Source organism: Cricetulus griseus, chromosome 8 (genome assembly GCF_003668045.3).
Source record: "Cricetulus griseus strain 17A/GY chromosome 8, alternate assembly CriGri-PICRH-1.0, whole genome shotgun sequence".
NCBI lineage: Eukaryota > Metazoa > Chordata > Mammalia > Rodentia > Cricetidae > Cricetulus > Cricetulus griseus.
In genome coordinates, this window is record NC_048601.1 from 58,436,564 (window position 1) to 58,464,340 (window position 27,777).

Consider the following 27,777-nt stretch of genomic DNA (forward strand, 5'->3'; position numbering starts at 1 on the left):
CATTTATCTTTTTCTATCTAAAAAAAAAAAACAAAAAAAACAAAAAAACCCAAACAAACCCAAATTTAAAAAAAAAAAAATCCGAATAACAGGGTAAAGAAAAATACAACCATATTAATAAAATGTAGAAAAAGTATTTCACAAGTCACCAAAATTTGGTGACTCTTGACTCAAACCTTGACCACTGCCCTCTAACTCACAACAGCTTAGATTTAAACACGAAATGCAAAGGCATGGTACCTTTAGATGGTAACACAGGCTATCTTTGGAATTCCCTTAGTCTGTCCAGCTGTGGTAAGGTGGCTTATAACAGAATTTGGGAAGTCCAAGGTGAGGCTCTAACACTGCCTGTCTGGTGAGGCCTCTGAGTCCTGGCTGCTGCCCCAAGAACCACTGCTTGCTGTTTGTATGGTCCGGCTCCTTCCTCTCCTTGTTGGGTTGCAGTTTTGGCTCTACCAGGAAAGCAGATCCAATCTTTTTGTTTGTTTTTTGAGACAGGGTTTTTCTGTGGCTTTGGAGGCTGTCCTGGAACTAGCTCTTGTAGATCCGCCTGCCTCTGCCTCCCGAGTGCTCGGATTAAAGGAGTGCCCCCCCCCCAGCAGATCCAATCTTATCAGCAGATATGATGTTGAATTGCAATGTGTTGTGATTTTTCAACTGGGTATATTCTGTCTGTCTGCACTCTGTAAACTGAGCTGACTTGGCACTTAGTATGTAGCTCAGGTTGTCTTTGAATTGGAGGGAATCCTCCGTAGTCTCCTGGGTATGGCTGTGAGCTTGCTGGGAACTCTAGGTTTGCAGAGCTTTCATGTTCCTGCAATTAACCCCAGTAAACCCACTGTGGTTTGTAACCAGCTTTTTCAGTCCTGTCAGCCAGCTCCCAAATAATGACATGGAGACTTCTCATTAATTATACAATCTCAGCCTATAGCTTAGGCTAGTTCCTAACTAGCTCTGGTAACTTAACCCATTTATATTAATCTATGTTCTATCATGTGGCATTACCTTTCTTCCATCTTGCACCTCCTGTTTCCTCTGTGTCTCCTGTGTGCCTAGATGCCTCCTCCTCCTCTTCCTCTCTCTCCTGGAAACCCTGCCTATACCTTCTGCCTCTCTATTGGCCTTTCAGCTTTTTATTACACCAGTGGCAGCAGAACATCTTCACACAGTGTACAAATATCCCACCACAGGGGTTCACTAAGTTAGACTCCGGGAGAATCTTTGGTCTGTTGTCAGTGCCCTATCTGGGAGGAACTGATGCTTGCTCAGCTCATGTCTGTATTAGTTATTTTTCATTGTTGTTGTTGCTGCTGCTGCTGCTATGATAAAATGCCTAGCAAAAGCAATTTAAAGAAGCAAGAGTTTGAGTGCTGATAACAAATAGTTAATGGTCACAGTCAATCTTCTTCTAAAGAAAAAAAGGGGAGTATGATAGAAATGAATACTTTGTATTGGTATGAATTTTGATTTATTGATACAAATTTAAGAAGTTGATTTGGGTTTCTTCAGAGAACACTTTGGGGTAATAATACCGGGACTGATTGAAAAAGAACAACGCATTGGAGGCAAGGACTTATCTAGGTGGTTGTCCTAGTCTGTTGAGTATAATACCAGAGACTGGTAATTTACCATGAAAAGCAATTTCTTCCTTGTCGCTCTGGAGGCAGTGGAGTCTAGTATCGAGGTGCAGAGTGCATCATGTGGTGAGAGCAACAAAGCAGAAGGTAGGACACCATTCTAGAAACAACCGCGCTGGGGCTTAATCACCGCTTACACATCACACTTACCAACCTCACTGCATGAGGAAATAAATTTCCAGTGAGCACTGGGCAGGGTAAGGTGAGCCTGTGACCTCTACACTTGGGAGGTAGTGACATTGGAGAAGCTGAGGCAGAAAGATCTTGAGTTTGAGGCCAGTGTGGACTACACAGTGAGAGCCTCTCTAAAGAAAATCTAACCCCAAAAGTTGGTGACTAGTGCAGTTTTCACTTAAGTTTACCCATCTTGCAAAGGTAACAGTCAGATCCATAGAAAAGATAGGGTGTGTGTGTGTGTGTGTGTGTGTGTGTGTGTGTGTGTGTGTGTGTGTGTGTGTGTGTCCCTGTGCCTCTGTAATGATTCAGAATGAAACTACAATATATTCTCTTCTTTACTGATTAAAGAACCAAAGAAATTATTAAAGGTGGCTAGTTTTCTAGTCCTAACAGTCAATAGAAAACACAACTTACAAACAGAACTTGGTAGAGGCTGTATGTATGGCAAGAGCTGGCAAGTACAAAGCCTCCACACAAGGTGGTCTCCAATCATCACCTGAAACTGCTCACACTTTATAAACTGAGAACCTGGCCAGCGAGAGGAAGTAGGTAGTCATCCTTGTTGATATAGTCACACTTTACTTCCCAAGATTAATAAGGATATATTGGAGTATAATAGTTTTTTGTTTTAAAGCAGGGTCTTGCAATGCAGCCCAGGCTGTCTACAATCTTGTGATCCTCCTGCCTCAGCCTCCCGTGTGCTAGGATTACAGGTATATGCTCTGTTTGTTTTGTGTTTTAAGACAAGATTTCTCTGTGTAGTCCTGGCTGTCCTGGCACTCGCTCTGTAGACCAGGCTGGCCTTGAACACACAGAGATTTGCCTGACTCTGCCTCCCGAGCACTGGGATTAAAGGCGTGCACAATCACTGCTGGGCTATTTTCATATATATATGGATTTCTTACACTGCTGAAAGAAAACAAATAGTGGAAGGGAAAATTAAGCCAGGTGAACAGCTCACAAGTGTAGGCTGTCACCAGCCCAACCATTGCTTTAGAAATCTTCACATTACCATTCTAGGAGGGAGAAGACATTCCAAGTAGTTAAATTTTGAAAAAACAAAGATAATTTGTGACCCTATCAACATATTCGGGGGGGGGGGGGGGAGGCGGGCACATCAGTAATTCAAAACTAGAAGCAGGTAGAAGCAGGCATTTAGGATCCTTGGGAGCTCAGCCTGTCTGCTGCCTGATTGAGAACTCAGCCTTTTTGTTTTCTATGTTTTTTGTTCGTTCATTTGTTTGTTTAAAAACAGCCAATACCTAGCAGTGGTGGCACATACCTTTGATCCCAGCACTCAGGAAGCAGAGGCAGGTTTTCAGCCAGTTCAGAGGCCAGCCTGGTCTACTGAGTGAGTTAGTTCCAGGATAGTCAATGCTACACAGAGAAACCCTGTCTGGAAAAACAAAACAAAACAAAACAAAAACAAACCAAAAATAAATAAATAAAAATCAAGCAGTCAAATCTGAAGCTGCTAGCTCCCCGAAGACCCACAGCTAAGCCTGCCTTGTGCCCTCTGCCTCAGGGCAAAGCTTCTCTAGCTCCTGTTTCCAGAAGCTGAGATTTAGACTTCCAGTCCAGCTGGTTTTTTTCTCTTTAATAGAACCCTGCTTTAAAACAAAACAAAACAAACATAAAGAACCAAATACTTGAAAAAAATTGAACTTCAAGAAAAAGAGAGTGTAGTTTCAGGTGAGGTTTTTGAGTCCACTTTAAACAGGAGCATATTCCTTTTCCAAATGAGCACTTTATTTGAACAGATACATAAAAATGATTCCAATTTAAAAAAATACTAAAAACATACATCAACCACAAAAGCACTTACTCTGACTGGAGGAAAATGAGAGTGGCAATTTTTAAAATAGCAATAAACACAAGAAACCAATGTATACAAACCATGACATGCATACATCTCATTCTTGACAAAATAAGTTGTTTTCACACGAACGCTTCGTTCCCAGCTCCTCCTGTACATTCACCACGAAATCTGTTTGCGTGTGTGACTCAAAGGCACTCAGTTCAGAGGTTACAAAGTCCTGAGCTCAAGTAGGAAACAAGATTCCCAACTAAAATTTGAACATAAATTCCAACAATCAGAGAACAGGAAATGTTTGAAAATGTGGCATTGTACATAAATAATTCATAACAGAGAACACAGAGTGTCAGACAAGACCACACACATAAGGCGAAGGAATATCCTCAGAATCCAACCGATTTCCCTTATTCAAGTTTATTTCAAGTCCTAAAGCTGATTGTTGTTGTTGTCATCAATTAAAATTATAGGAAAGTTAAAGTTTAAAAATATGAAAAATGCTTAAATTTAGATTAAAAAACCAAAACAAATCAAACCAAGCAAGGTGCTAAGCTTAGTCTCCCAAACCATGAAAAGGATCTGATGGTAAAAGAGGCAGAGACTGGGAAGGTATCAGACTAAACATAAGACTAACGAGCGACTGAAAAAAACCAAAGGACAGCTTTAAAGGCACCAACTAAAAGAGCATTTATAATTGGCCATTCAAACTATGCCCTTAGCATTCTCTTAACAAAATAGGAACAAATTTACAGATGAAAAAGTGAAGTTCACTAACACTAGGTAGGATCAAAATTCAAGCTCAAAATTAAATCTATATTTTGTTGCAAAGAAATGAGAAATTTACCCACAGCAATTTTCTACTGCTACTAAGTTAAAATAAGAGTTGATATCCTTTTAACATACATGGTTTGACAGATACTTTTTCATTTGTGCATAGAAACATACTGAGGATGAGGACATCTCCTGCAGCGTCCATAGAAGTTAATAAGGCCCATCCCTGTTAGTCACCTTGGATGTGAGCGCAGGAGGCCAGTACTTTAAACTGGCCTCTACAGTTTTCAAAGTGCTCCTCTTCCCACTGACGAGTGCCTCAGTTTCCTGGGTTTTCTGGGTGACGATGACTTTCAGTTCTTTTTTCTGGTGATATGTACAAGAAGTTACAGCAGATATACAAAGGGAAGACCAGAAGCCTGCTGTCCAAGTTCATCACCACTTGCTCCTACAAGACAGATTGGTAGGTAGGTCTAATGACAACTAGACAGGAACATTTTATAACACATATACATGAAGCTGTTGGGTACAATGAAGGGAAGAGAACAGTGTGGGATGCAGCACTCACCACAGCTATTAGTTCACTGTAGACTCCAGCCCATTAGATGTGTGGGTGAGCTTGTTACCTGCATGGTCCTCACTGTTTAGCCCCTAGCTCATAGGACGGCACTGAGAACTAAAGTTGACAGACAGGGCCAGCTACTCAGCAGGAGCAGCTATTTTCCTTTTCTAAGATTCTCTATCAAGTTCCTGCATATTTTATGAGCACATAGTAAACAAAGGCTGGCACACAGCTCAGAGGCAGAGCACATGCTAGTGTCTCTAAGCTTGTCACTACCATGAGTCCAGCATGCACAAGTCTCCAGTTTAAATCCCCAACCCCCAAAATAACCAACAGACAAGTCCCCTGTGCACACTGAAGTGCTCACTTGGTTTCACTTTTTAAGATACTGGTACAGCAGACCACTGGAGTAAGGCAGCGAGTCACTGGTGTCACCACCAAGTACAGCTGCTGCACTTATCTAAATCCCCCACTGTGCCTAGAACAGAGTACATAGTATATCATGTAAAAAAAAGCATTTTGGGTTCAGCTACATCTATGCAAATGATACCGCCCCAAGACAGGTGGTGAGAGTCACAAGGGAACCACTGATGCTTTGGCTCTCTGGACCTTACAGATCTGTCCCAGGACCAGAAAGCAGACTAAATCCTTAAAGAAGCAACACTGAAATAGCATTTCTACACCTAACCCTAGGGACATCCCATGCACTGCAGGCACTGGTCATGTTATTCTATACATTTTGGAGATGCTATAAACACCGATGAAATAAAGCCCGGAACACCAACTTCCATGAAGATCAACTTATGTGAGGGATCAAAGTAGGCATAAAGAGTACAAACTTTTATTTTGGTGGTGGAGTTGAGACAGGGTTTCTCTGTGTAGCTCTGGCTGTCCTGGTACAAAGTAATCTGTAGAGGAGGCTGGTCTCGAACTCACAGAGATCCCCCTGTCTCTGCCTCCCAAGGGATTAAAGGTGTGTGCTACCACTGCTAAGAGTACAACTTTTGTATGGGGGGTGGTGGTTAAGAGCATACATTTAAGTAAATGTGTAGAAATTTTATTAAAATATGGAAGGTGGTATTCAGGAAAATCTCGGGGAGTAAAATCAGGACACTGTCATACTGACAGATGGGAAAACAGTGTTGCCAAAAGGAATGTCAGCACACATCTGAGCCACCTTGCCTTGGGCAAAACCTGTCCCTTCAACCTGAATATAGGTTTACTAAACTTTTCCATCACATTTACCAAACTTGATGATAATCTTTAAAGCCATGCACATTGATGATAAAGAAAAAAAAATCACAACTGTGCACCAACAAAAAAACAAAGGCTCTGATAAAAACCACACATCAGGGGTCTGAGTCATAGGGCTAAATCCAGGGAAAAGAGGAGGCTGAAGTGGACACTGACTGAAGCCAAATGGACACATCAGTCTTTGGGTAAGCAACATTAATCCCTGGTCTCCAATCCCTAATACTGATGGCTTCCAGCATCCCCAAACCTTTGGACTCCACCCTGTATGGCTCCATTGAAACACCTGCATGTTGAAGAGCCCCCCAAGAGCAGCAGCACACACCACAGATCCTTCTACACCAGACAAAGGAACCACACTGTCTGCTGGGCGTTGTCTCCACTGCCTTCCACCCTGAGCTTTGACCTATGGCTCATCTAACCTCCACTAGAGGCATCAGGAGACAAGCAGCTTTAATTCCTCCTTTCTGAGCCACCTGTCCCTGTATGCTTTCACTCATGGCCTTCACTCCACCCCTGTTCCTGAATGTCTCCCCAGGTAATTCATTCACTTATTGAGGTCCTATTGACATACCAGTCTTCCATTCTATCACACACAATGAATTTGTGGACTGCCAGGGCTTAGTGAGTCACTGACACAAACAGTCTTATAATGAAACCAAATATATGTCCTCGGATTCATCAGTTTACACACAGGAAGTCAAAAAACAAACAAAAATCCATTTATACCAGTAATCAAATAAATGAAAATTAAAGCCAAAACAATATGTACTTTCTTTCTTTTTTGTAAAGGCTTACTTATTTCCCAAGTATGTGTGTGCATGCAGTGCCCTCAGGAGTCAGAATAGGACGCTTGATCCTTGGAGCCAGAGTTACAGACAAATGTGGGTGATGGGAACTGGACCCATGTGCTCTGCAAGAGTCATTTCACCAGCCCCTGCATTCACTTTCCACACCAAGTAAAAGATTAGAAGGAGCACTGGATGTGCTCTCTGCTGCTCAGAGGGCTGCAATCTGGCCACTGGAAAATGTATGTGCTGCCAGGAATAGTGGCACACACTTGCTATACCAATAATCAGAAGGCTGAGGCAGGAGAATGACCAGTTAGAGCCAGTCTGGGCTAAAACAAAGAAACACATAAACAAACAATAGAAAAATGTATGTGGATATGTATATATTTCTTATAGTAAAAACATTAAGAGACAACTTTTACCTAATAAAAGATGAATGATCTAAATTATGGTATTTTCTATTTTTTTCCAGTGCAAATACCTGTAACACATGGAAAACATGTAAGTGACTAACCAAAAGCCTTCAGCCTTCACCTGCAGTCCATAACACCAGGTCTATCGGTACTGAATTCTCTCTACTTCCTTTCAGTCCTAAAGTGACCTTGTGTCTATCTCACTCACCTGAGTGCAAATGCTCCACTATCACAAATTATGCAGTCGAGTTTCCCGAATTTGGGGAAATTGCAGGGATCAGCACAAGCAGAGTGCAGTAGATAAACCTCTCCCTGGGAAAACCACCTTCATGATCATTGTGAGGTATTCACCTGAGCGAGCATTCTTATGCTCACCTTTTCAGCACAAATTTTCCCCGAGCTGTCAGTCATCACAGGGGCTTCTCCTTCTCAACTGCAAGCTCTGAACATCCACTCTGAACCCTGCAACAGGGGTTGGGGCTTCTCCCTCAACACAGCACTATGGCACAGTGCCATAGCGCTTCTAATATGAGGCTACACTAACACAGGCTCAAGTGGATTTCCTCCACCACAGCAACAGAACTCAGCATTCAGTAGGCACAAAAGCATTAGGCAAATAAGATGGGTAGGTATGATTAGCTTGGCCTTTCTGGCTGCTTTGAGCAGTGGCTGTTTGTTATGAAGTTCCAGATAGAAGGTAAGGTCAGACATTGTTCATGTGGTTCCAGGGTCAACAGGGAATTTCAGTTCAGTAAGACAGGGATTTGAAGGACCTCATTCCACATCTGTTGAAAAGGACGTTCCCACATACTACCTGCCATGCCTGCATCTGTTTCTTCTTCTGTGGGTCTGCAATAGCGCTCAGTGCTCTTTCCCACAGCCAAGCCCTCTGCCGTGAGCGGTGCCCTGTCACATCTGCAGCAGCAGTGCAAGTGCACACTGTGGGAACTGTGCTGAGAGGTTCCCTAAGGCATGTGAGGACACAGCTATTGACTCTCCACATTCCCTCAGTGCTGGCCCCTCCATCTGAGGAAGGAAGGGCTCTAAGTCCTTTGCTGAAGCAGGACACTGTTTCCAATGTGGTAGGCTTTTTAAAAGAAACAAACTTCCCTACCATATAGCACTCTTAATTTTTGTTTCTGAAAGCAATTTACTTTCTCATCCTAACATTTCAAAATGTATACATACATCTGGATGTATGACATGACAAATGAGATGATATGGAGACTATTATGGATGTCTACCCTCTTCCTTCCTACTCAGGAGCACTAGAGTGTCCTCAGGCATCTTCAGGACGTCTGCAGTGAGAGTGGGAATAAACGATCCAGGTACAGGGCAGAGCAAGCACTATGCAGCTTTGTGTGATGATACCCAGAGTCATTGTCCTTACTGCCAACTCTCCCCTTCCTGCAGATGACTTCTTTCTCCCCCCAATCCCTTCCCTGTGACAGGGTTTCTCTGCATAACAGCTCTGGCTGTCCTGGAACTCCATCTGTAGACTAGACTGGCCTTGAATTCACTGAGATCCACATGTCCCTGCCTCCTGAGTGCTGGGATTAAAGGTGTGAGCCACCACCACCTGGTCAGATGATCTTTTTGTTTCTGTGTCCCACTCTGTCTCAAAGCATAGAGTACCTCTCATCTGAAAACCCTGAGACCAGAGTGTCAGGCTGCACGTTTCCAGACTTTACAACATCTTAAGTTTACACACAGATCCATATGTATTTCATAATACACTCATGCAAACAGAGTCAAGGTAATTTTATGCACCATTTACTGAAAACATTGTTTCATGATGGAACACTCCCTGTGGTACTTGAAATACTTCTGATTTTAATATAGCATTTTGGGTTTCATGTTTTTGATCCAGGACACCAAATCTACAGTGCTGCAATCAATGGAGCTTTGCAGAGGTGACCAGAATATTTTCACTTTTACTTAGAAAAAAATTCAACAAGTTTTCACATCAAAACATTGTCATTTTGAGGTCATTTTTACTTAAGAGCTTCAAAGGCTCCACGAGCACATATGATGCAGCAAAGCAACAACCACACAAGCACACTTACCTGGTCTTTTTCAAGTGTCAGTATTTGGTAGCCAGTTGCTCTACTGCATATGAGTTTTCCACTACTATCAAAAGAAGCCAATCGCAATCTAGAATTAAAAAAAAATATACAATTTTTAAAGTGAAGACTAATATAAACAAATTCTTCCTCACTCTGCTTCCCCCCCCCCCTTTTTTTTTTTTTTTTTTTTTCCGAGACAGGGTTTCTCTGTGTAGCTTTGGAGCCTATCCTGGCACTTGCTCTGGAGACCAGGCTGGCCTCGAACTCACAGAGATCTGCCTGCCTCTGCCTCCCGAGTGCTGGGATTAAAGGCGTGCACCACCAACGTCCGGCTGCTTTTTTCCCTTCTATATTCCCTGAAAGTCTTTTTTTTTTTGGGGGGGGGAGATAGAGACAGGGTTTATCTGTGTAGATTTGGAGCCTGTCCTGGCACTCTCTCTGTAGACCAGGCTGGCCTCAAACTCACATAGATCCATCTGCCTCTGCCTCCTGAGTGTTGGGAGCACCACCACTGTCCAGTTGGAAGTCTTATAGAAATAAAGTGCTGTGGACTGAGTCCAGGCCCAGGGCCCTGTGTATGCTACGCAAACATGCTACCACAGGTACAGTTCCAATCGTTGGTGTTTAGGAACAGGTCTCATTATGTAGCTCAGCCTGGCCTTGAACCATGATCTTCCTGCCTGCCTCCACCTTCTGAGTGATGGGATTATAAGAGTGTGCCCCATATAAGGTGAGTCCTTTATAAAGGAATTTAAAGTCTTTTCAAAATGTAAAATCTGCTCCATTCAGATTTCTCATTTGTGTTCTTCTATTATATACAATAACTCTAAAGTGGAGAGACACACACCACATGAAGCTTAGTATTTGATTTCTAATTTGTGTTATTCTATTATATACAACAACTCTAAGTGGAGAGACACACACCACATGAAGCTTACTATTTGATTTCTTTGCAATGGTACCACCATACCCATCCTCAGAGCATGTCCAGCTAGCACCATCCCCATTAGGCAGTGATTCTTCTATTTGTTCCCCAGAACTGGCATCCACCAGCTTACTTTCTGTCCCCATAAACATTTCTATTCTAGGCATGAGTAGAATTGGGACTTCTGTCCTTTTGTGACACACTTAACTCACTCCACAGGGTCTTTGTTGGGCCTTCCTTTTTAAGGATGACTCACATTCTGCTGTGTGAACACTACCACCCATGTTTATCCAATTATCTGTCAAGCTTCTACTGCCCAGCTTCCATGAGTAATGCTGCTGCAAGCCTAAGAGTATAAGTATCTAAGCCCTTGCTTCCAACTCTTTTGGGATGTACCCAGAAGCAGAATTGTCGGGCCATAAAGCACTAGCTTGTGTTTTTGCTAAGTATCCTGTTTTGTACTGTGGCAGCACCACTTTGTATACGGTTATCAGTAGGGGACAAGGATCTGATTATTCTATAGCCATCTTTTATCCATAGCCTTGTTACTGCTTTGGATAAAAGATATGGAGCAGTATTTTACTATGGTTGTTATTTCATTTCCCCAATGACTAGGGATGTTAGTGAGGATATATGTATATACACAGAGACTTGATGCCAGTCTGGGGTGCCTTCCTCTAGACCTTGGAGCTTTACCCATTTGGCTATGCAGGCTGGACAGCAGGCCCCCACACTTGCCCGGCAGCACTGTAGTGACTGAGTCATCTTCCTAGGCTTTTGGAGAAGTTTTAGGCAAGCTCTTTGGTGCTTTGTTTTTCTGGATCTGCAGGAGTAAACCAGAGCCTTGTGCATGCTCCATGACTGCTCTACCACAGCCTTGGCCACTTTAATCTTTAAGTTTTTAATCATAAAATTTATTTTATTTTATGTGTTATGGGTTTTTGTTGCCTGCTTATAGTATATATATACACTGTGTACATACCTGGTGCCTACAAATGTCAAAAGGGTGTTGGGTACCCTGTAACTGGAGTTCTGATGGTTGTGGGACTTCATGTGGGGCTATGAACTAACGTGGGTCATCCTCTGCAAGAGAACCTACCCATGAAGCCATCTTTCCACCTGCCCCATCCTTCCTAGCTGGGACCATGTAATCAGTCTCAAACTTAGCTAGAACTACAAACCTTTGCTCCCCCACCTGGCAGTTTTCAGCTGTAGTTTTAGTCTGCTGTGTATTCTGAATGCTAACCCCATCAAGTATATGGTCTGCCTGCAGATCTCCTCTCACCTTCTGCAGCTGCCTTTTCACTGTATTCACGGACAGAAACCCTTACAATTTAGATAAAGACTTTTGAGCCTGTGCATCATATCAAAGAAGTCTACACCAAATCAAATGTCATGAAGCCTTTGCCCCATGTCATCTCCCAACTATGTCAACAACTTTAGATCTTACATAAAATATAAACTCTCTTTGAGGTTCTGTTTTGCAGACAGGGTCTCCTTACATAGCTCTGGCTGTCTTGGAACTCACATATGTAGATAGGACTAGTCTCAAACTCACAAACTTCTGCCTGCCCCTGTTTCCCAAGTGCTAGGTTTAAAGACATCACCACCATGCTTAGTCCCTTCAACGATAACTCCTTCCGCCAGCCGCCTGAGTTCCCCGCCAACATGTTAGGGCTCCCAAATAACATACAAAGATTTATATTAGGTACAATGCTGCTGGGCCAATGACTAAGATTTCTTAAATGCTAGCTGAATCTTAATTACCAACCATAACCATTATCTATATATTTTATAAAGATTTATCTTATTGAGGATACTGGCGGCATGCATCCTTTCTTGCTGGCGATCACATGGTGACCCCTGTCTTTACTACATTTCCCAGAATCCTCCTAGACTTCTAGCCTCACCTATCTTGCTCTCCTATTGGCCAACAGTGCTTTATTTATCAACCAATAAGACAAACATAGACACAGAAGAATTCCCCCATCAGGCCCCTTTGAGTTGATTCTTGCAAATAGCATCATTCAACTGCTTGCTCCTGCCAGTCCACAGCACCATCTCCAGGAAATGAATGTCAGCTTAGCTTTCAGGCAGAGGTGGACACAGCATGCCTGACAGGTGCTTTCCAAGAATATCTGACTTACTCTAGTTTGCATATTTTATTTGCTAGGAATGTAACATGGTGACAGTTTCAAGTCCAGAATCGAGTTGTCCATCATTCCTACTCTAGCTGCTTATCCTGACACTCAAGACCTTCTGTTCTTGTCTACTGAGAGATGTTCAAAGAAATGGAGTTTTCTCAGCTCCTGGTACTTTCCCATATACTGTGTCTTACCCAAGTCCTACACTGGTGATCAAGGTTTCATTTCATTTCATTTCATTTTTTTTGCTTGTTTGTTTTTTGCTTTTTTGAGACAGGGCTTCTCTGTGTAAGAGTCCTGGCTATCCTGAGACTCATTCTGTAGATCAGGCTGGCCTCTAACTCACCGAGATCAGCCTGCCTCTGCCTCCCAAGTGCTGGGATTAAAGGTGTGTGCCACCACTGCCCGGTTCATTTCATTTCTTACCCTTCTGGTGGTGTAGAAAGTAGGGGTGTCATCCTACCTAAATGCTATGCTCCTTCGAGGCTGTAAGCTGACAGATCCACTACAAGGCTGGTTCAGTGTGTTGCGTTTGAAAATGATGTACCGATTGGTGTAAGTCACAAGGAGGTCAAAGCCGAAATTAAAACCTGTCCACCGCCAGCAGTACTAAGAGAAACAAAAGATTCATTTCAGATCATCACATTGTCATACATTAAAAATTCAAGGCTTTTTTTTTGATATTTTTTTGTTTTTTGTTCTTTTTCCCCTTCACTTCAAGTACATGCAAAGGAAAGCACTTCCTGTCAGTGCTTCTCCCATACTGCTCTGCTCAAGACATCAGCCCTGGTCTTGAGACAACCTCTATAGCCAGACTCCCAAGCTTTATCCAGGCCTCCCACTGCAGTCTGAATAAGAACAGCTTGGGTACCTGGCATCTGTAATGGAACTTATGAGGCTCAGAGGTTCTCTAAAATGCTTCAGCCAACTACCAGACACACAAAAGCCACTCCAGATACTATCTCCACAGCTACCAGTTAGTCAGAGGGATGTAAGGCAGTGTGGGAAAGGCAGGTACACCCTAGATTACACAGTAACTCAGTATTCACTGGTGTGTATTGAGCATCTGTTATACACCAGGTTCAACTCCAGGGAGTGGAAGCCCAGGATCAGTAAGCTTCTGGCCCAGTAGAATTTATAGCATGCTCTTGAGTGTTCACATGGCAGACAGAGGGATGGGTATATGTGTGCAGAAGAAAAGAGGTCAGAAGAGTGACAGAGAGAGCAGGGAACTCTCAACTAGGAAGCCTGGTGAACAACGTGTAGAGGAGCCCAGGGAGCTTTGAGGAGGAGGCTGGGCCAAGGAGCAGACTGGGGATCTGACTGGGGAGGGTAAGTCCAAAGCTCTGCAGGTAAAAACATGCTTGGCCTATTGGAGACATGAGCAGAGCTTTACAGGAACTGGAGATGGGTTCACAGAGGCAGTCTAGTCCCTGATAAGGGAGAGCATGGTAGGTTAAGAGAAGATTCTATGAAAGGAAGCAACATGAACTAGCTTACACTTTCAGACTACTTTTTGCTATTGTGTGGGAGACAGGATGAAAAAAAAAATAAGAGTGAAATTGGGAACATTCTGTAAACTTGTATATTGTATTTGGAAATGATGTACTGTGAGGATCCTCCAGTAGTCCATGCAGGACAGATGGGACCTGGGCTGAGTGTTAATGCATTTTAAGGACTGACTCTTGAGGGATTTCTCATGGATACCAAAAGTGGAAGGAAACAATTAGGCCTCCACATAAATGCAGTTTGGAGCATACATGACAGATGAACAGAGGCACTGAGTCCAGGTAGGGAATCCTGGGGAAAACTGTGGGATGCTCCATGTGAGATGCTCTAGGTATCTGAGAAGGATGCCCAGTGGGAGTCAAGAGGCTGTATTGTCAAGGGAATACGTGAGAGCACATGGGACTGAGCATAGGGACACAGGGACTAAGAACCGAACCTCAGTTCCAGCAGTATTGCTAAGGAAGAGAAGAGACTTTAGAAGGAGCAGCCAATAGTAGGAGGACAACTGTCTGAGCATGTGTCCTAGATGTCAAGTGGAAAGAGGCTCTAATAAGGAGTGAGTGAAAAAGGTCACTGTTGCCAACAGCAACAAGAACAGAGCTCCACTTGAACATGGATCATTACTGACAGCGCTGCAGCAGTTGCAGTGGAGTAGTGAGAATGACTGGAGGAGTCAGAAAAAACACAGAGCAAGCATGAAAAGGAGTGTGCAGCCAAGGACAGTCCTAGGGGGCCATAGGTGCAAGCTGACTGAGTAGGTCAACTGAAGAGCAGTGTGGATGATTCAGCACAGGAGGTAAGGACTACAGACTTCTCAGTGTTAAAAAAGATGGAATCTGTCAGCAGTTGGGGGGACACCTTTAAACCCAGCACTTGGGAGGCAGAGGCAGGTGGATCTCTGAGTTTGAGGCCAGCCTGGTCTACAGAACGAGTCCCAGGACAGCCAGGGCTACAGAGAAACCCTATCTTGAAAAACAAAAGCAAACAAAAAAAAAGATGGGATCAACATGGTAGACAAGGACAGGACAGGACAGACAGCTCAGCAGAGTGACAGATCAGGAAGGCCAGCAGACTGCTGGAAGGAAGGTATATAGACTCCACAGTGAAAGGCAAGGTACCATGTAAGTGTGTAAGTGTCAGATGAACAGCACGGCCCTCATCAGGTGAGAAGGCAGTCACTTCAGACAGGGAGGACATGTTCACTGGAGAAAAGTAGGTGGCACCACAGACCTGGGTGATGTTCATGGTTACAACACTAAGGGAAACCCACTGGGAAAGATGCTTGGCTCTAGCCTTGTTCTGGCTAGTTTTACATCAACTTGACATAAGCTAGAGTCATTTGAGAAGGAACCTCAATTGAGAAAATGTCCATACCAAATTGGTTTGTAGGGCATTTTCTTGATAATGTTTGGTGTGTGAGGTGTCCTTATGGGTAGAGTGCCATCCCTGGGCTGGTGGTCCTGGATGGTATAAGACAGCAGGTTGAACAAGCCATGAAGTCAGTAAGGAGCAGACTCCATGGCCTCTGCATCAGCTCCTGACTCCAGGCTCCTGTCCTAACTTCTTTCACTGATGGGACTATAATTTACAACAATAATAATAAACTCTTTACTCCCCAAGTAGCTTTTAGTCATGTTGTTTATCCCAGCAATAGAAACCCTCTAACTAAGATAGACCTCTAAAGGAATTTCAGCCTAATTTAGGTACTCATTCAGAGTCTATAGGAATTTGAACTTGTTGAGTCTCACAGCATCAAATTCGGAAAATAAAAAGTAGATGAATATAAACAAAGGAATGGTTTTAAGGTGGAGCACAATATAAGTCAAGTAAAAAAGTAGAGGGTGACAAAAAAGGTGACAGGAAAGGACAAACTGTATATCTCAGTGGGGGTGAAAAGCAATGTTCAAGTGCTAGAACAGAGAGCTAGAAAGAGAAAGGAAAAGTGGAAGTTGTAATGGAGGGTTGAAATGGAGATTTTGAAGGTGATGTCATCAGTGGGAGTGAATGCCTTGGCAGAACATGAGATCACTGGGCAAAGCAGGTCAAGATACAGATGTTGATATTGTCCAGCCTGTGACCAAGAGCAGTGTTGAGGAGACAGAGCCCTGTGGTTGACAGTGACAGGACAGCTGGCAGGTGATCATGCACCCAGTGCATCTGCTTTGAAGGAGCTGCAGTTCACTGAGGGATTAAGCAACAAGATGAGGAATGAAGAAGACACCCCTTCTCTGTTATGCCATAGCCCTGAAGGCAAGCATAAAATAACCTTTGAAAGGTGAAAGTGGAGATAAATTTGGGAAAAAAGAAAACTAGGCTGGAACCCGAAGGTGGGAATGATGACTGCTGGGCTACATAATCAATTTAATGGCTCACAGCTAGATTTTAAACAGCAGAGAGCAGATTCTGCAGAGACAGTGGCAAGCATTCCTTCTTTTGATCCGTATCTACAAGCCCTTCATAAGGAGCAAAGGCAGCTCTTGGTGTGGAGAGCACTCTGAGGGGACAGATGACTTTGAGTTAGGGTAACTGCCAAACAGAACCTCACTAAGACTATACAACACCTCCCACACAATGGGTCTCAACTTCTCACTGCAGAGAGACCTTCTCAAGCTTCCCATCTAGACTCTGAATCCAAGTTCAATGGTTTCAAGCGAGACTGAGTAATTACTGAGCACGGTGGCTGTAACCCTTGTTCAGGACACCAAACTGCAGAAAAGAGCAAATAAGGTCTTCTCAAGCCATGACATTCTAGTGATCAGGAGTCCCAGACATCTGCTTTTTTTATGCTTAAACTATTTTCAAAGAACACGTATTTACCTATTCTTGAGGTAGTATGAGCGCCACAGTGAGCACACTTTTAAATATCATATTAGGAAAAGTTGCAAACACATGAAAGCAAAACAAAGAGTGTAAGAATTTCCTTAGCAAGCTGAGAACATAAAGACCACAGCCATACTTACTTCGCCATCTTTGGCAAGCTTTCTACCGCACCTCATGCTATTTCCCTCAAGTTCTTCTTTATTTATTTCTTGAGGCCTAAAATGATACAAGAGTCATGAGCTTTCACAGAAAATAGGCAACTAGTAATTGAAAAAAAAAAAAACTGAGTTTAAAAGGACAGAAAATTGCTGGGCAGTAGTAGCACATGCCTTTAATCCCGGCACTCAGGAGGCAGAGGCAAGAGGATCTCTGTGAGTTCAAAGTCAGCCTGGACCACAGAGAGTGTTCCAGGACATATTCATAGGCCTCTTTTGTAAAGTTATAACCCAGTGGCTTTAATTCACATAATGCAAATACCTTCAAAACCTATTTATTAATCATAATTTGACATCATACCACAATATGAAACTGAGTTTTATCTGCACATAAATATGAAAAGCATACCTTCTAAAAGTGTCAGTTTAAATAGCATCGCAGCATATGAATGGATGTGTTTAAAAGTCACGGCAATCGTGAGGTAAAAACAATCTGCGCTCATGTGAAGTCATGTCTGCTCAGCAGCAGTACTTGAGGCAGTACCGTCTGTGGCACCAGGCTGACACTGTCAGACACAATTCTGAGGGAAGCAAACAGTTGCAGCTCTCTGTTTGCTGGGGCTCTGCCTGGAAGAAGCCCTTGAGTCCCATGGTTCATGCTCACAGGCTTTCTCAAAATCATCCAGTATTTTGCAGCTTTTCCCTCCAGTCCTCTTTTCTACCTGTCTTATTGGACAGCCATTCCTAAGCAGCTCCACTAAAAATATAATGAAAATTCCTAGCAAGGTTTACTATTTATTCTGGGTTGAGGACTCTGTGGTAGAGCACTCAGCCTAGCACATGCCAGGCCCAAGGTTCAGGGTCCCACAGAGCAAAACCAGTAATATAATGTAGCAATACTTACCCCACTTCACTGTCCTGTTCAGCCCGGAGCATAGCCAGCCACTGCTGCTTGTACACTGAGGACAGCCATTCTAAAATATAGACATCAATTAACAAGCACTTAGTAAAACTTATTTCTAAACTTGCATTTAAAACAGCAACTTACAAAGCAGGCATCGTGTTTTATAAACACAAAGGAACCATGTGGCTTTCTATCATGGTAAATGGCACTGAGCTCTCAGACTTAAGAGTGACCTTCTTTCCAGAAGAGAAAACAGGCTCTGCTGGCCCTTCCGTTTCCTCCTGCTGTACACAGACTCCATCGTGAACATCGTTCCTAAAAGCATTTTCAGATTTTTTTTGTCTGGGGGGGGGGGGTTGAGACAAGGCTTTTCAGTGTAGCTGTAGCTGTCCTGAAATTCAATCTGTAGACCAAGCTGGCCTTGAACTTTACAGAGGTCTGTCTGCCTCTGCCTCCTGAGTGCTGGGCTTAAGGGCATGCACTACCACTGCCTGGCTATTTTTAGTTTTTAATAAAGTTCTGTATTAATACTGGCTTCTTCATCTATTAAATTGTATATGTAATAACATTTCATTATGGGGGTAAAGCTGTCTGTCCAGTTGTGGAGTGCTCTGCAGCAGGAGTGCTGAGGGCAATAGTGTGGAACAAAGGAGGTCTTACTGGCCTTGAACTTTACTCAGTGGGAGGGCAACTGTGTGTAACTGACCACCATCTACATGAAATCTAAGATTGCCAGGAGCTGAGAAAAGACAGGAGAGGTTCCACAGGCCAGCAGAAAACAGAGGGCTGCAGAGATGGGGGCCGTGAAAAGGGAATGTGGCTATGAATGGCAGGTGAGATAAAAGCCTGAGAACACAAACTTCTGATGCAGAGCAATTGTGCTGAACAAAGCTCCTGGCATTTCCATGGGTGCTAAGTGCCTAATGTTCTGCAAAGGTAAATGCTCCCAGAGCCACGGTCAAATAATGAGAAGGCAGGGATCATACAAATAAACTGACTGGTCAGGGAGGAAGAAGGTGAACCCAGCACCCAAATCCTATGATGTGGAGGAAGGATTGGGGTCAAGCAGTAGTGGAAAGGACACTAGGGGCTCGGACTGTGACTGCCACAACCTCCTGGCCCAGGGTCACCAGGACGAGAGATTAGGTTCTCTGTAGTACAGCTAAATAAATGCAGAGAGTAGACAGAAGATTTTGAGATTTTGTTGATCCCGGATCCAGAAAAAAAATATAGGAAGATTTGAGAGTCATGGAGATGAGATGGGATGAGAGCTCAGGAGGCAGGACACAGAATGAGGCATCTGAGGAGATGACCTACCATAAATCTAATTTCATGAAATAATGAACCTCAACTGAACCTAAAATGAAGACCCTCCCTCCTGCTGAGGGCGGAACCTAGGGCTGTGTGCATGGCACTCAAGAGCTCCGCCCCTGACCTACATCTCTGGCCCTCAGTTTCCTTCTGAAAGCATATGACAGCACATGGCATCTTCTGCCTCTTCACACAAGTGTGACATTTAATTTTAACTTTTGCTTTTTAAGCTGAACAAAAGCTGTGCTTTTGAACACACAGAAAATTTTGTTTATATTTAAATTTGTTTATATTTATAAGCTGGAATGAAATTTGTTCATATCACTTCACATCAGGAAGAAAAAAAAACCCTTAAATCTGGCCATAAATCTATTTTAAAAATTTATACCAAATAAAATGCTTCAGACTCCAGATGTTTATAACAATTTGCCTTTCAGACACAGAACTTGTCCACTTATACTAGACACACCTAATGTACATCATATCAAACTGTTTTCCAAATTCAACAATCCTTAAAGATGGGGCTGCTATAAGAGTACTTGCTGCTCTTCCAGAGGACCCAACTTTGGTTCCCCATCCACATTAGACAGCCCACAACCAACCATCTGTAACTCCAGTTCTAGAGGATCCAGTGTCTGCACCTGCACTCAAATGCACACACACACAAGACACAAACCTACACATAATTACAATAAATCTTTATAGAGCCTTAACGAAGGCTCTGTCATAGCTTTGGCATCTAATTTACATCACTGCCTGGTGTGGAGTACACACTAAAACTACTATAGGGTTAGCACCCTGCTTTTCTTCTTTCCTTTTTGCTGTACTTTGCTTCAAAACCAGGGTCTTGAACATTCTAGGTAAATGCCCTAATGTACTTATACACTACTAAACGCAACTTGTTACAAATACAACAGACTTATAAAAATAAATACTTGTTTACTTGATTTAACATGTTTAAGAATTCAGAATAAGAAAAATTAGAAACTAAGCAAATATAAGGGGAACTAATAGAAAGAGCAGTGATATTTTTTTTAAATACATCAAAAGCAATTTTTCAGGCTATTATCCAAAACAGTGCACTGGTTAACCACCTGAGAAATACGCAGAGCCAAGTGTGTGGCTGCATGCTTCCAATAGCAGCACTAGTATAAGTCAGGCTGGGGCTGAAGCTACAGCTTACTGTTAGGGCCTAGCATGCAGTGCAGAGCCCTGAGCTTGATCCTCAGTAGAGGAATTAATCAAAACACTACTGCAAAATGCTTCTTAGTCACTTAAATATTGTGGCAGGTACTTTAATAACGAAATATGACACGAGAAAGCAGTATGAAATGTGAGCACAGGAAGATTATTGACACGCTCATCTCTGTGGGCATAAAGGTACATACCTTATGGGATCAAAGATGACTTCCTGGTTTCTTTAACTGTTCGTTCCTATGCAAGTATGAAATGCTACAATCAGAAAAACATGACTTCAAATCACAAACATATCAGGTTTCCTTACCTGAAGGTACCAGAGAATCTTGCTCAATGATCCTTGCAGAAGCCAGATCACTGATAATGTACTGTAGCCTTAAATGTCTGAACACGGGCGCAAACGGTTTTCCCTGTTCAGTTTCAAGGAAAGTCGTCCCTTCAAAGTCTATTAAGAAAGTTTTAATTAAACAGCATTCTTGTCAAATGTGCTGTTTTACTAAATGTTTCTATGGACACACACACAGAGCCTGCTCGAATGCAAATAAGCTATTTTCAAGGATTTCAACAGCCTTACAAACCTAAGATGTGAGAAACCTTAGAGGAACTTTGAAAAATCTCTCAAATTAATTTTGATAGTAATTAGATCCTTGTGCTGAGATTTCAGCTATCCTTTTATTTTTGTGGTTGACTTTACAAGGCAACATGGTAGGAGAGGTATACTCAAGGAAGTGGCTCACGTCTCTCTCTCTCTCATCTCTTCCCAAGAACCCAGAAGGACACGTGAGGGTCCCACAAGATGACCAAAACAGGGACATCTATCCATCCTTCTAACTTACATCAGTGATGGATACTACATGCAGTTGTGAGCTGCCAGATGTAGGCGCTGGGAACTGAATTTACATCCTCTGCAAGAGCAGTACACACTCTTAACAACTATTGAGTTGTGCCTCCAGCCCCAGGGAGGGCTGCTGCTTACACACTGTGCAGTACACGTCACATGCCACCTCTGCATCTACTTTCCAGTTAGTGATGCACAGAAGCTGGTCCATCAGGAACACTGCCCGAGAGATGAGATGGGCACAGCTTACCAGGGGAAATCTAATCTGGCCATCAAACAAGTGTAATTCCCAGGATGAACTGGTGACAAGAGGAGAACAGTAGCTCTGGGGTCAGAACATGCGACAGCTCAGGAGTCTTTCCTCATTCAGCACTCACTTTCCTGCTGTGAACAGAGGCTGAAGTAGGAAATTGCTCAGCTGTCTTCCAGCTCTAAAGTCAAGTCTGTAAGCAAAAGCCAAGGCCTGATTTTAACAAGTATCATCAAGCCAGGAAGTGGTGGCACACACCTTTAATTAGTCCTAGTGCTCGGGAGGCAGAGGCAGGCATATCTCTCTGTGAGTTCAACGCCAGCCTGGTCTGCAGAGTGAGTTCTAGGCCAGGCAGAGCTATTACACAGAAAATAAGTATCATTAAAGGAAAAAGGTGTGTGGGACTCTCAGTGACAATCTCAGCATACCTTTTTTCCACTTTGAGAACCAGACATCTGTCTCTGTCAAAAGCTGCTTCAAAGATCCATTCCAGGAAGGAGCCAGCTGAAGGAACACCCACTAGTTTGAAAAATAATAAAATAATTGTAAGACCTCATCACTTTACCATTATATTTTCAAACAGTTCTATTTCAAACAATCTCATATAGCCCAGACTGGCCTGGAAATTATGTAGCTGAGGATAACTTAACCTGTGGATTGTTGGGGTTACAGACCTGTGCCACTATCCTTGGTTTAAGTCAGTGGTTCTCAACCTGTGGGTCACAACCCCTATTCCAAACCTCTGTCTCTAAATATATTTACACTATGACATATAACAGCAAAATTATAGTTATGAAGTTGCAATGAAGATAATTCTATGATTGGGGGTCACCACAACATGAGGAACTGTAGGAAGGTTTAAGTTTAAGAGGTGCTGGGAACTGAACTCAAGGCTTTGAACATGCTAGGTAAACACTCTACCAACTGAGCTACATCGTCAGCCTAAGATAATAGCTAAAATTCCCATTTTATAAGAAACTGCAAAAAAGTCTATTAAAGCTTTCAAGTCATCATGGCACAAAATGGAGCTCCAATATTAAAAACTCAGTTCATATAATAGTCGAAAGCACATCTTGCTGATCAAACACCTACAGTTTTAACATATATAACACATTGGTAATTCTGTACTAATATATCCTAATCACTAACAAATCAATTAACACTAAATAGGATATAAGATCATAAGATTGCAAAAGTAAAGACACAAAAAAAGGAATTTCTGATGCTGTGATGTTGGGACAGCATGCAAGCAGTGAAGAGTGTAGATGCTCAATCTCTGTCACGTCATCACCTAATTTCTCTGGGTTTCCCTCCAGGCCCCTAAGGGAATATGTATTGAGTGTTTATAAGCATGGTGTTGGCAGAGAGAGCATCCATCACTCCTGCCATCAAAGCAGCTACACCGAAAGGCAAAAGTGTGACCTCCAAACATATTTTTTGATAACCCAAATGCTAAGTTTCCTTGAAGAAAACTAGCAACTTCAGTCTCATCGCCACAGAAATGCTGTGACTTGGAGGAATCACAACTTCCTGAAGTGCACACTACATTTTGCACAGGGACAATGGACTATATATGACTCAAGTATGCCTCTGAGTACAGATGCCAACCCTCACCAGCAACTTCAATTGTGAAACAAAATTAGACCTAAATCCGTCAGAAGGATGAAAAAAAAAAAAAAAAAAAAAAAGCTGGGCTTGGTGCTTATAAGTGTAATCACAGCACGTAAGAGTAAGAGGCTGAGGCAGAAGGATTGGTAGAAGTGTGGGATGCAGAATGAGGCCTGCTTCCAGGAAAAAAAAAAAAAGCAAAACGAAGTCATTGTTGTGGTTTGAAAGAGAACAGCCCCCACAGGCTCATTTAATTGAAGGTGTGGTCCTCAGTTGGTGAAGCTGTTTGAGAAGGATTAGGAGGTGGCCTTTTCAAAGTGTCAATGGGGGTGGGCGCTGAGGTGTTTTATTTATTTATTTATTTATTTATTTATTATGCATACAGTCTTCTGCCTGCATGCCAGCAGAGGGCACAAGATCTCATTCAAGGTGTTTGTGAGCCACCATGTGGTTGCCAGGAATTAAACTCAGGGCCTCTGGAAGAAAGTCAGTACTCTTAACTGCTGAGCTATCTCTCCAGCCCGGCTCTGAGGTTTTAAAAGCCCACCAGAGACCCAATCTTTCTCTCTGCCTTCATCTTGCTGATAATGATATAAACTCTCAGCTACTTCTCCAGCACCATGCCTGGTGCCTGCTGCCATGCTCCCTGCCATGATAATCATGGACTAACTCCCTAAAACTGTAAGCAAGCCCCCAATTAAATGCTTTCTTTTATAAGTTGCCTTCATCATGGTGTCTCTTCACAGCAATAGAACAGTAACTAAGACGGTCATGAAACCCTAAATCTAAATAAAGACTTAGGTTTTGGCATATAGCCACCTGCTTGAGATGGCCTGGTGGACTGACTTAGGGTTTTCACCTGTGGTGACAGAGAACTGCACCAGGATCTCTTGCTTTCCCTTCAGGAGAGAAATGAACAAATTACAGGAGTCACACAACACTTAATGATCTAAACGTCTTGGGTTAGGTAATGTGGCCACTATAGGCTAAATAAGCATTCCGAGTACTACTAAGGAGGGTGAGGTTAGCAATGGTGCTCAGCAGGCTAGGTATTTTCAGCTTATGAGGATGGGTTTACCAAGACACAACCCACTGTAAACCAAGCAGCGCATGGAGTTCCTCAGCCTAACTGAGCACCTGTTTCCAGCTTTTCAGTCTGGGAGCGATCTGAAGTAATATTCCCGTATACACACAATACCTTTTTAAGAGCTGTATATACATCCATCTCCACTTGCATCACAAATAAGTTAGATGAACCAATGAGCTGTTTCATGACGTTTATACTGGAAAAGACAAAACAAAGGAGTGAGCTTGTCTTCACACACAGCTGAAGGACCATGGTGAACTTTCAAATATTTTTATTTGTGTGTGTGTGTGTATGTGTGTGTGTGTGCGCGTGCATGAGTGTGAGATATGTGTGAGTGCAGGCACACATGTGCCCTGGTGTGCAAGTGGAGGTCTGAGGACAACTTTCAGGCCTTGGTTCTTTCTCTTTCTACCACAGGTTCAGGGGCCTGAGTTCAGGTCATGAGGCTTGTGTAGCAATTGCTATTACCTACTGAGCTATCTCATTGGCCCTAAAAACTTTTGATTCTCTGTCAAATGAAATATGGAATTAGAAATGACAGCAATTTTATCTGCATAAGACAGAGCACCTTTGTTAGCACTCCATCTCACATGAGTCTCTGAACTTTGACATTGAGTTGTGAAGGATTTGCAGAGCCTGAGTTTATTCACTGACACTGGAAAAACACTAAAGAATCTAAGTAAACATAGTCCCACCTTGTCTTCCTCCCCATGTTTCTATGTAAAAATAAAAACAAAACAGATTTAAAGTTCACTAAAATAGCTGCATCTTCAAAGTAATGTTTTTTCTTTTTCTGAAGCAGGAAATTGCTATATAGACCAGGCTGTTCTCAAATTGCCATTCTCCTGTCTCAGCCTTCTCAGTGCTAAGATTATCAGCATTCGACCACATACTCGTCAAAGTAACTTAACATCTATGCTTAAAAGAACTTCTAGTCAGAAAGTACATTTAAGTCAGGCATGGTAACTTATGCCTTTAATTCCAGCAGAGGCAGGCAGATCTCTGTGACTTCAAGGCTAGCCTGATCAACACAGTGAGTTCCAGGATTTTATTTTTATTACATTTTTATTACTCTCAGAGAAAGATGAAGAGGTACAGTAGTTTAAATTTAGAATGGAAATGTGGTCATTGGCTGCTCATTCTTTTCTTTTTCTCTCCCTTTCCTTTAACCAGAAAAGCTTCCAGGTTTTTAAGATGACTCCTCTATGACACCTTTTTTAACAAAGTTCAGTGAGATCTCTAATATCTCTCCCACCTCAGAAGCCATAACACACTAAAACCTGTTGTATCCTTTTTCATCAAAATGCCTCTAATCCCAGCTTTCAGAGGCAGAACCAGGTGGATCTGTGAGTTCAAGGCCCAACTGATCTACATAGTGAGGTCCAGGGAAGCCAGAGCTATATAGTGAGACCCTGTCTCAAAAATAAAAACAAAACCCCCACAAAACAAAAACATTTCACACTTAATGACAGTTATACCCTAGAGCCTTCAAAAAATAATCATTTCCATCCAGAATTTTTCCAGTTTCCTTGATACAGGAACCCTGTGACAGTGTAAAACAGTACAATCAAACTGCACCATTCACACCCCTCAGTGGTGTACCATTAATATTCTAGGGACATCAAGAAGAGAGGAAGAAAGAGTGAATATAAGTAGATGCAGTTAAAAGGACCAAACTAACTGTGAGAATGATTTCATCAGGTTCAGTAAACATTGCTTTTAATTTTATTCTATATGTATGTGTGTGTTAAGAGAGAGAAAGAGACAGAGAGAGAGAACACAAGTCATGATGTGTGTAGAAGTCATAGGAAAGTCTTAGGGACTTGTTCTTGTGGATCTGGGGATAGCATTCAGGTCAACAGGCTTCTTTTGTAAGTGTCCCCAATCTCTGAGTCATCTATTGTCCCATAAAAAATTTAAAATAGGGTCTGGAGAAGTGGCTCAGTAGTTAAGAGTGCTTCCTAGAACCCACATGGCAGCTCACAAACATATATAACTTAGTTCTAGTGGATCCTACACCCCTTCTGTTCTCTAAGGACTGCTGGATAGGCGTACATTCAGGCAAACCAACTTACACTAAAATAAATCTTTAAAAAACATTTTCTCTGGGGTTGGAGAGATGGCTCACGGGTTAAGAGCATTGACTGTTCTTCCAGAGGACCCAGGTTCAATTCCCAGCACCCAAATGGCAGCTAACAACTTTCTATAACTACAAGTCTGACACCCTCACACATGCATACACACCTGAAAAACACCAATGCAAATAAAATAAAAAGAAATTATTTTTAAAAACCCATTTTCCTCCTAAAACATGTTTTGATTTTTTTTTTCAAAATCATGTTCTATGATAAAAATGGTTTTCAAACTACTCCCTCCCTTTTTTTTTTGTTGGTTTTTCAAGACAGGGTTTCGCTGTGTAACAGCCCTGGCTGTCTTGGAACTCACTCTGTAGACTAGGCTGGTTTCAAAACTCACAGAGATCCACCCACCTCTGCCTCCGAGTTCTGGGATTAAAGGAGGGTGCCACCACTGCCCAGCCAAACTATCCCTTTTGAAGCTGTACAGGCTTACAGAAGTGAGGCAGCACTTGAAAGTCTTTATAGTCTTAGAGGATTGGTACATTTCTATTACAATTGTTAAAACAACAATGCACATTTTATCATTTAGATAGATTACAGCATTCAGTTTGTGTATATAGTCAGGATGCCTTTCATTAAATTGTTTGCCTTTTTTTCTTCTTTTTGAGACAGGGTCTTACTATGTAGCTCTGGCTATCCTGAAACTTGATCTGTAGACCAAGCTGTCCTCTAACTCAGGGATCTACCTGCCTCTGCCTTCCAAGTGCTAGGATTAAAGGTGTGTGTAGTAGACCCGGTGCTCAAAATATCCTTTGTGTTTTACAAAAGTCCCTGGAATACCTGAGCAAGTATAAAGTGTCACTTCAGGGTGATTTGCTGTGAAGTTACTTGGAATCCAAATACCTGAGTTCTTTGAAAAGCTCCACACTCTGGTGAGTCATCAGGTTGTTCAGCAGCCACTCGAGGCACCTGAGGGTAAAGTGCGGTTAGCTGCGCTTCTGAACTGCTAACTCAATGATGTCTTATAGTTTAGAGACAAGGTATTAATCATGCTATGCCATGCTCAAAGTTTTTACCTCAGTGATGGAATTTAGTAGTTTTTGTCAGTAGTTATTATGGGATATTCCCTTAATATTAGTATCATTTCTTATTAAGAAGTTAAATACCTTGTAAGATATTACCTTCTGTACAAGCTGAAAATGAGTTCTGCAATTCTCAGGAGTCAAACTGCCCATATTTGTATTAGTATAATATCTATGGTGCCTAAACTGATGGCCTTAAGTGATGGCCACAGCTGTATGAGCATATTTCAGCCCTGCCGTGGTCACTGACAGAGTCAACTTTGAGCAACTTAATGCTTAGTCCGGAAGAAAATAGAGCTTTCAGAGTAACAAATTCTATTACTCTAGTCTTTTCCCCACTAATTCCTTATTACATTCTTGTAAAACTCCAAAACAACCAAATTCCCAG

At 42.4% G+C, this 27,777-nt stretch overlaps 1 protein-coding gene and 1 pseudogene across 3 annotated transcripts in view; both read right to left on the reverse strand.

Annotated features, from left to right (window-relative positions):
* Positions 1 to 3,541: 3,541 nt before the first annotated feature.
* Positions 3,542 to 27,777, reverse strand: part of Gmcl1 (germ cell-less 1, spermatogenesis associated) — a 35,531-nt gene continuing 11,295 nt past the window's right edge. The window contains exons 6-15 of one of the 3 annotated variants that reach the window (XR_003487519.2): positions 27,211 to 27,276; positions 24,341 to 24,425; positions 21,963 to 22,053; positions 20,754 to 20,891; positions 17,939 to 18,008; positions 17,020 to 17,095; positions 13,014 to 13,159; positions 9,482 to 9,569; positions 4,636 to 4,846; positions 3,542 to 3,880 (exon numbers count right to left, since the gene is read on the reverse strand). Coding sequence is in view for 2 of the 3 variants with exons in the window: in XM_027428605.2 (XP_027284406.1) it covers positions 4,718 to 4,846; positions 9,482 to 9,569; positions 13,014 to 13,159; positions 17,020 to 17,095; positions 17,939 to 18,008; positions 20,754 to 20,891; positions 21,963 to 22,053; positions 24,341 to 24,425; positions 27,211 to 27,276 (889 nt within the window). In the remaining variant the exon portion in view is untranslated. Of the gene's footprint in view, positions 4,847 to 7,405; positions 7,484 to 9,481; positions 9,570 to 13,013; positions 13,160 to 17,019; positions 17,096 to 17,938; positions 18,009 to 20,753; positions 20,892 to 21,962; positions 22,054 to 24,340; positions 24,426 to 27,210; positions 27,277 to 27,777 lie in introns of those variants that run through there. The other 2 variants (XM_027428605.2, XM_035448668.1) reach the window with 2 other exon arrangements.
* On the reverse strand, positions 7,624 to 7,778 carry LOC113836981 (annotated as a pseudogene).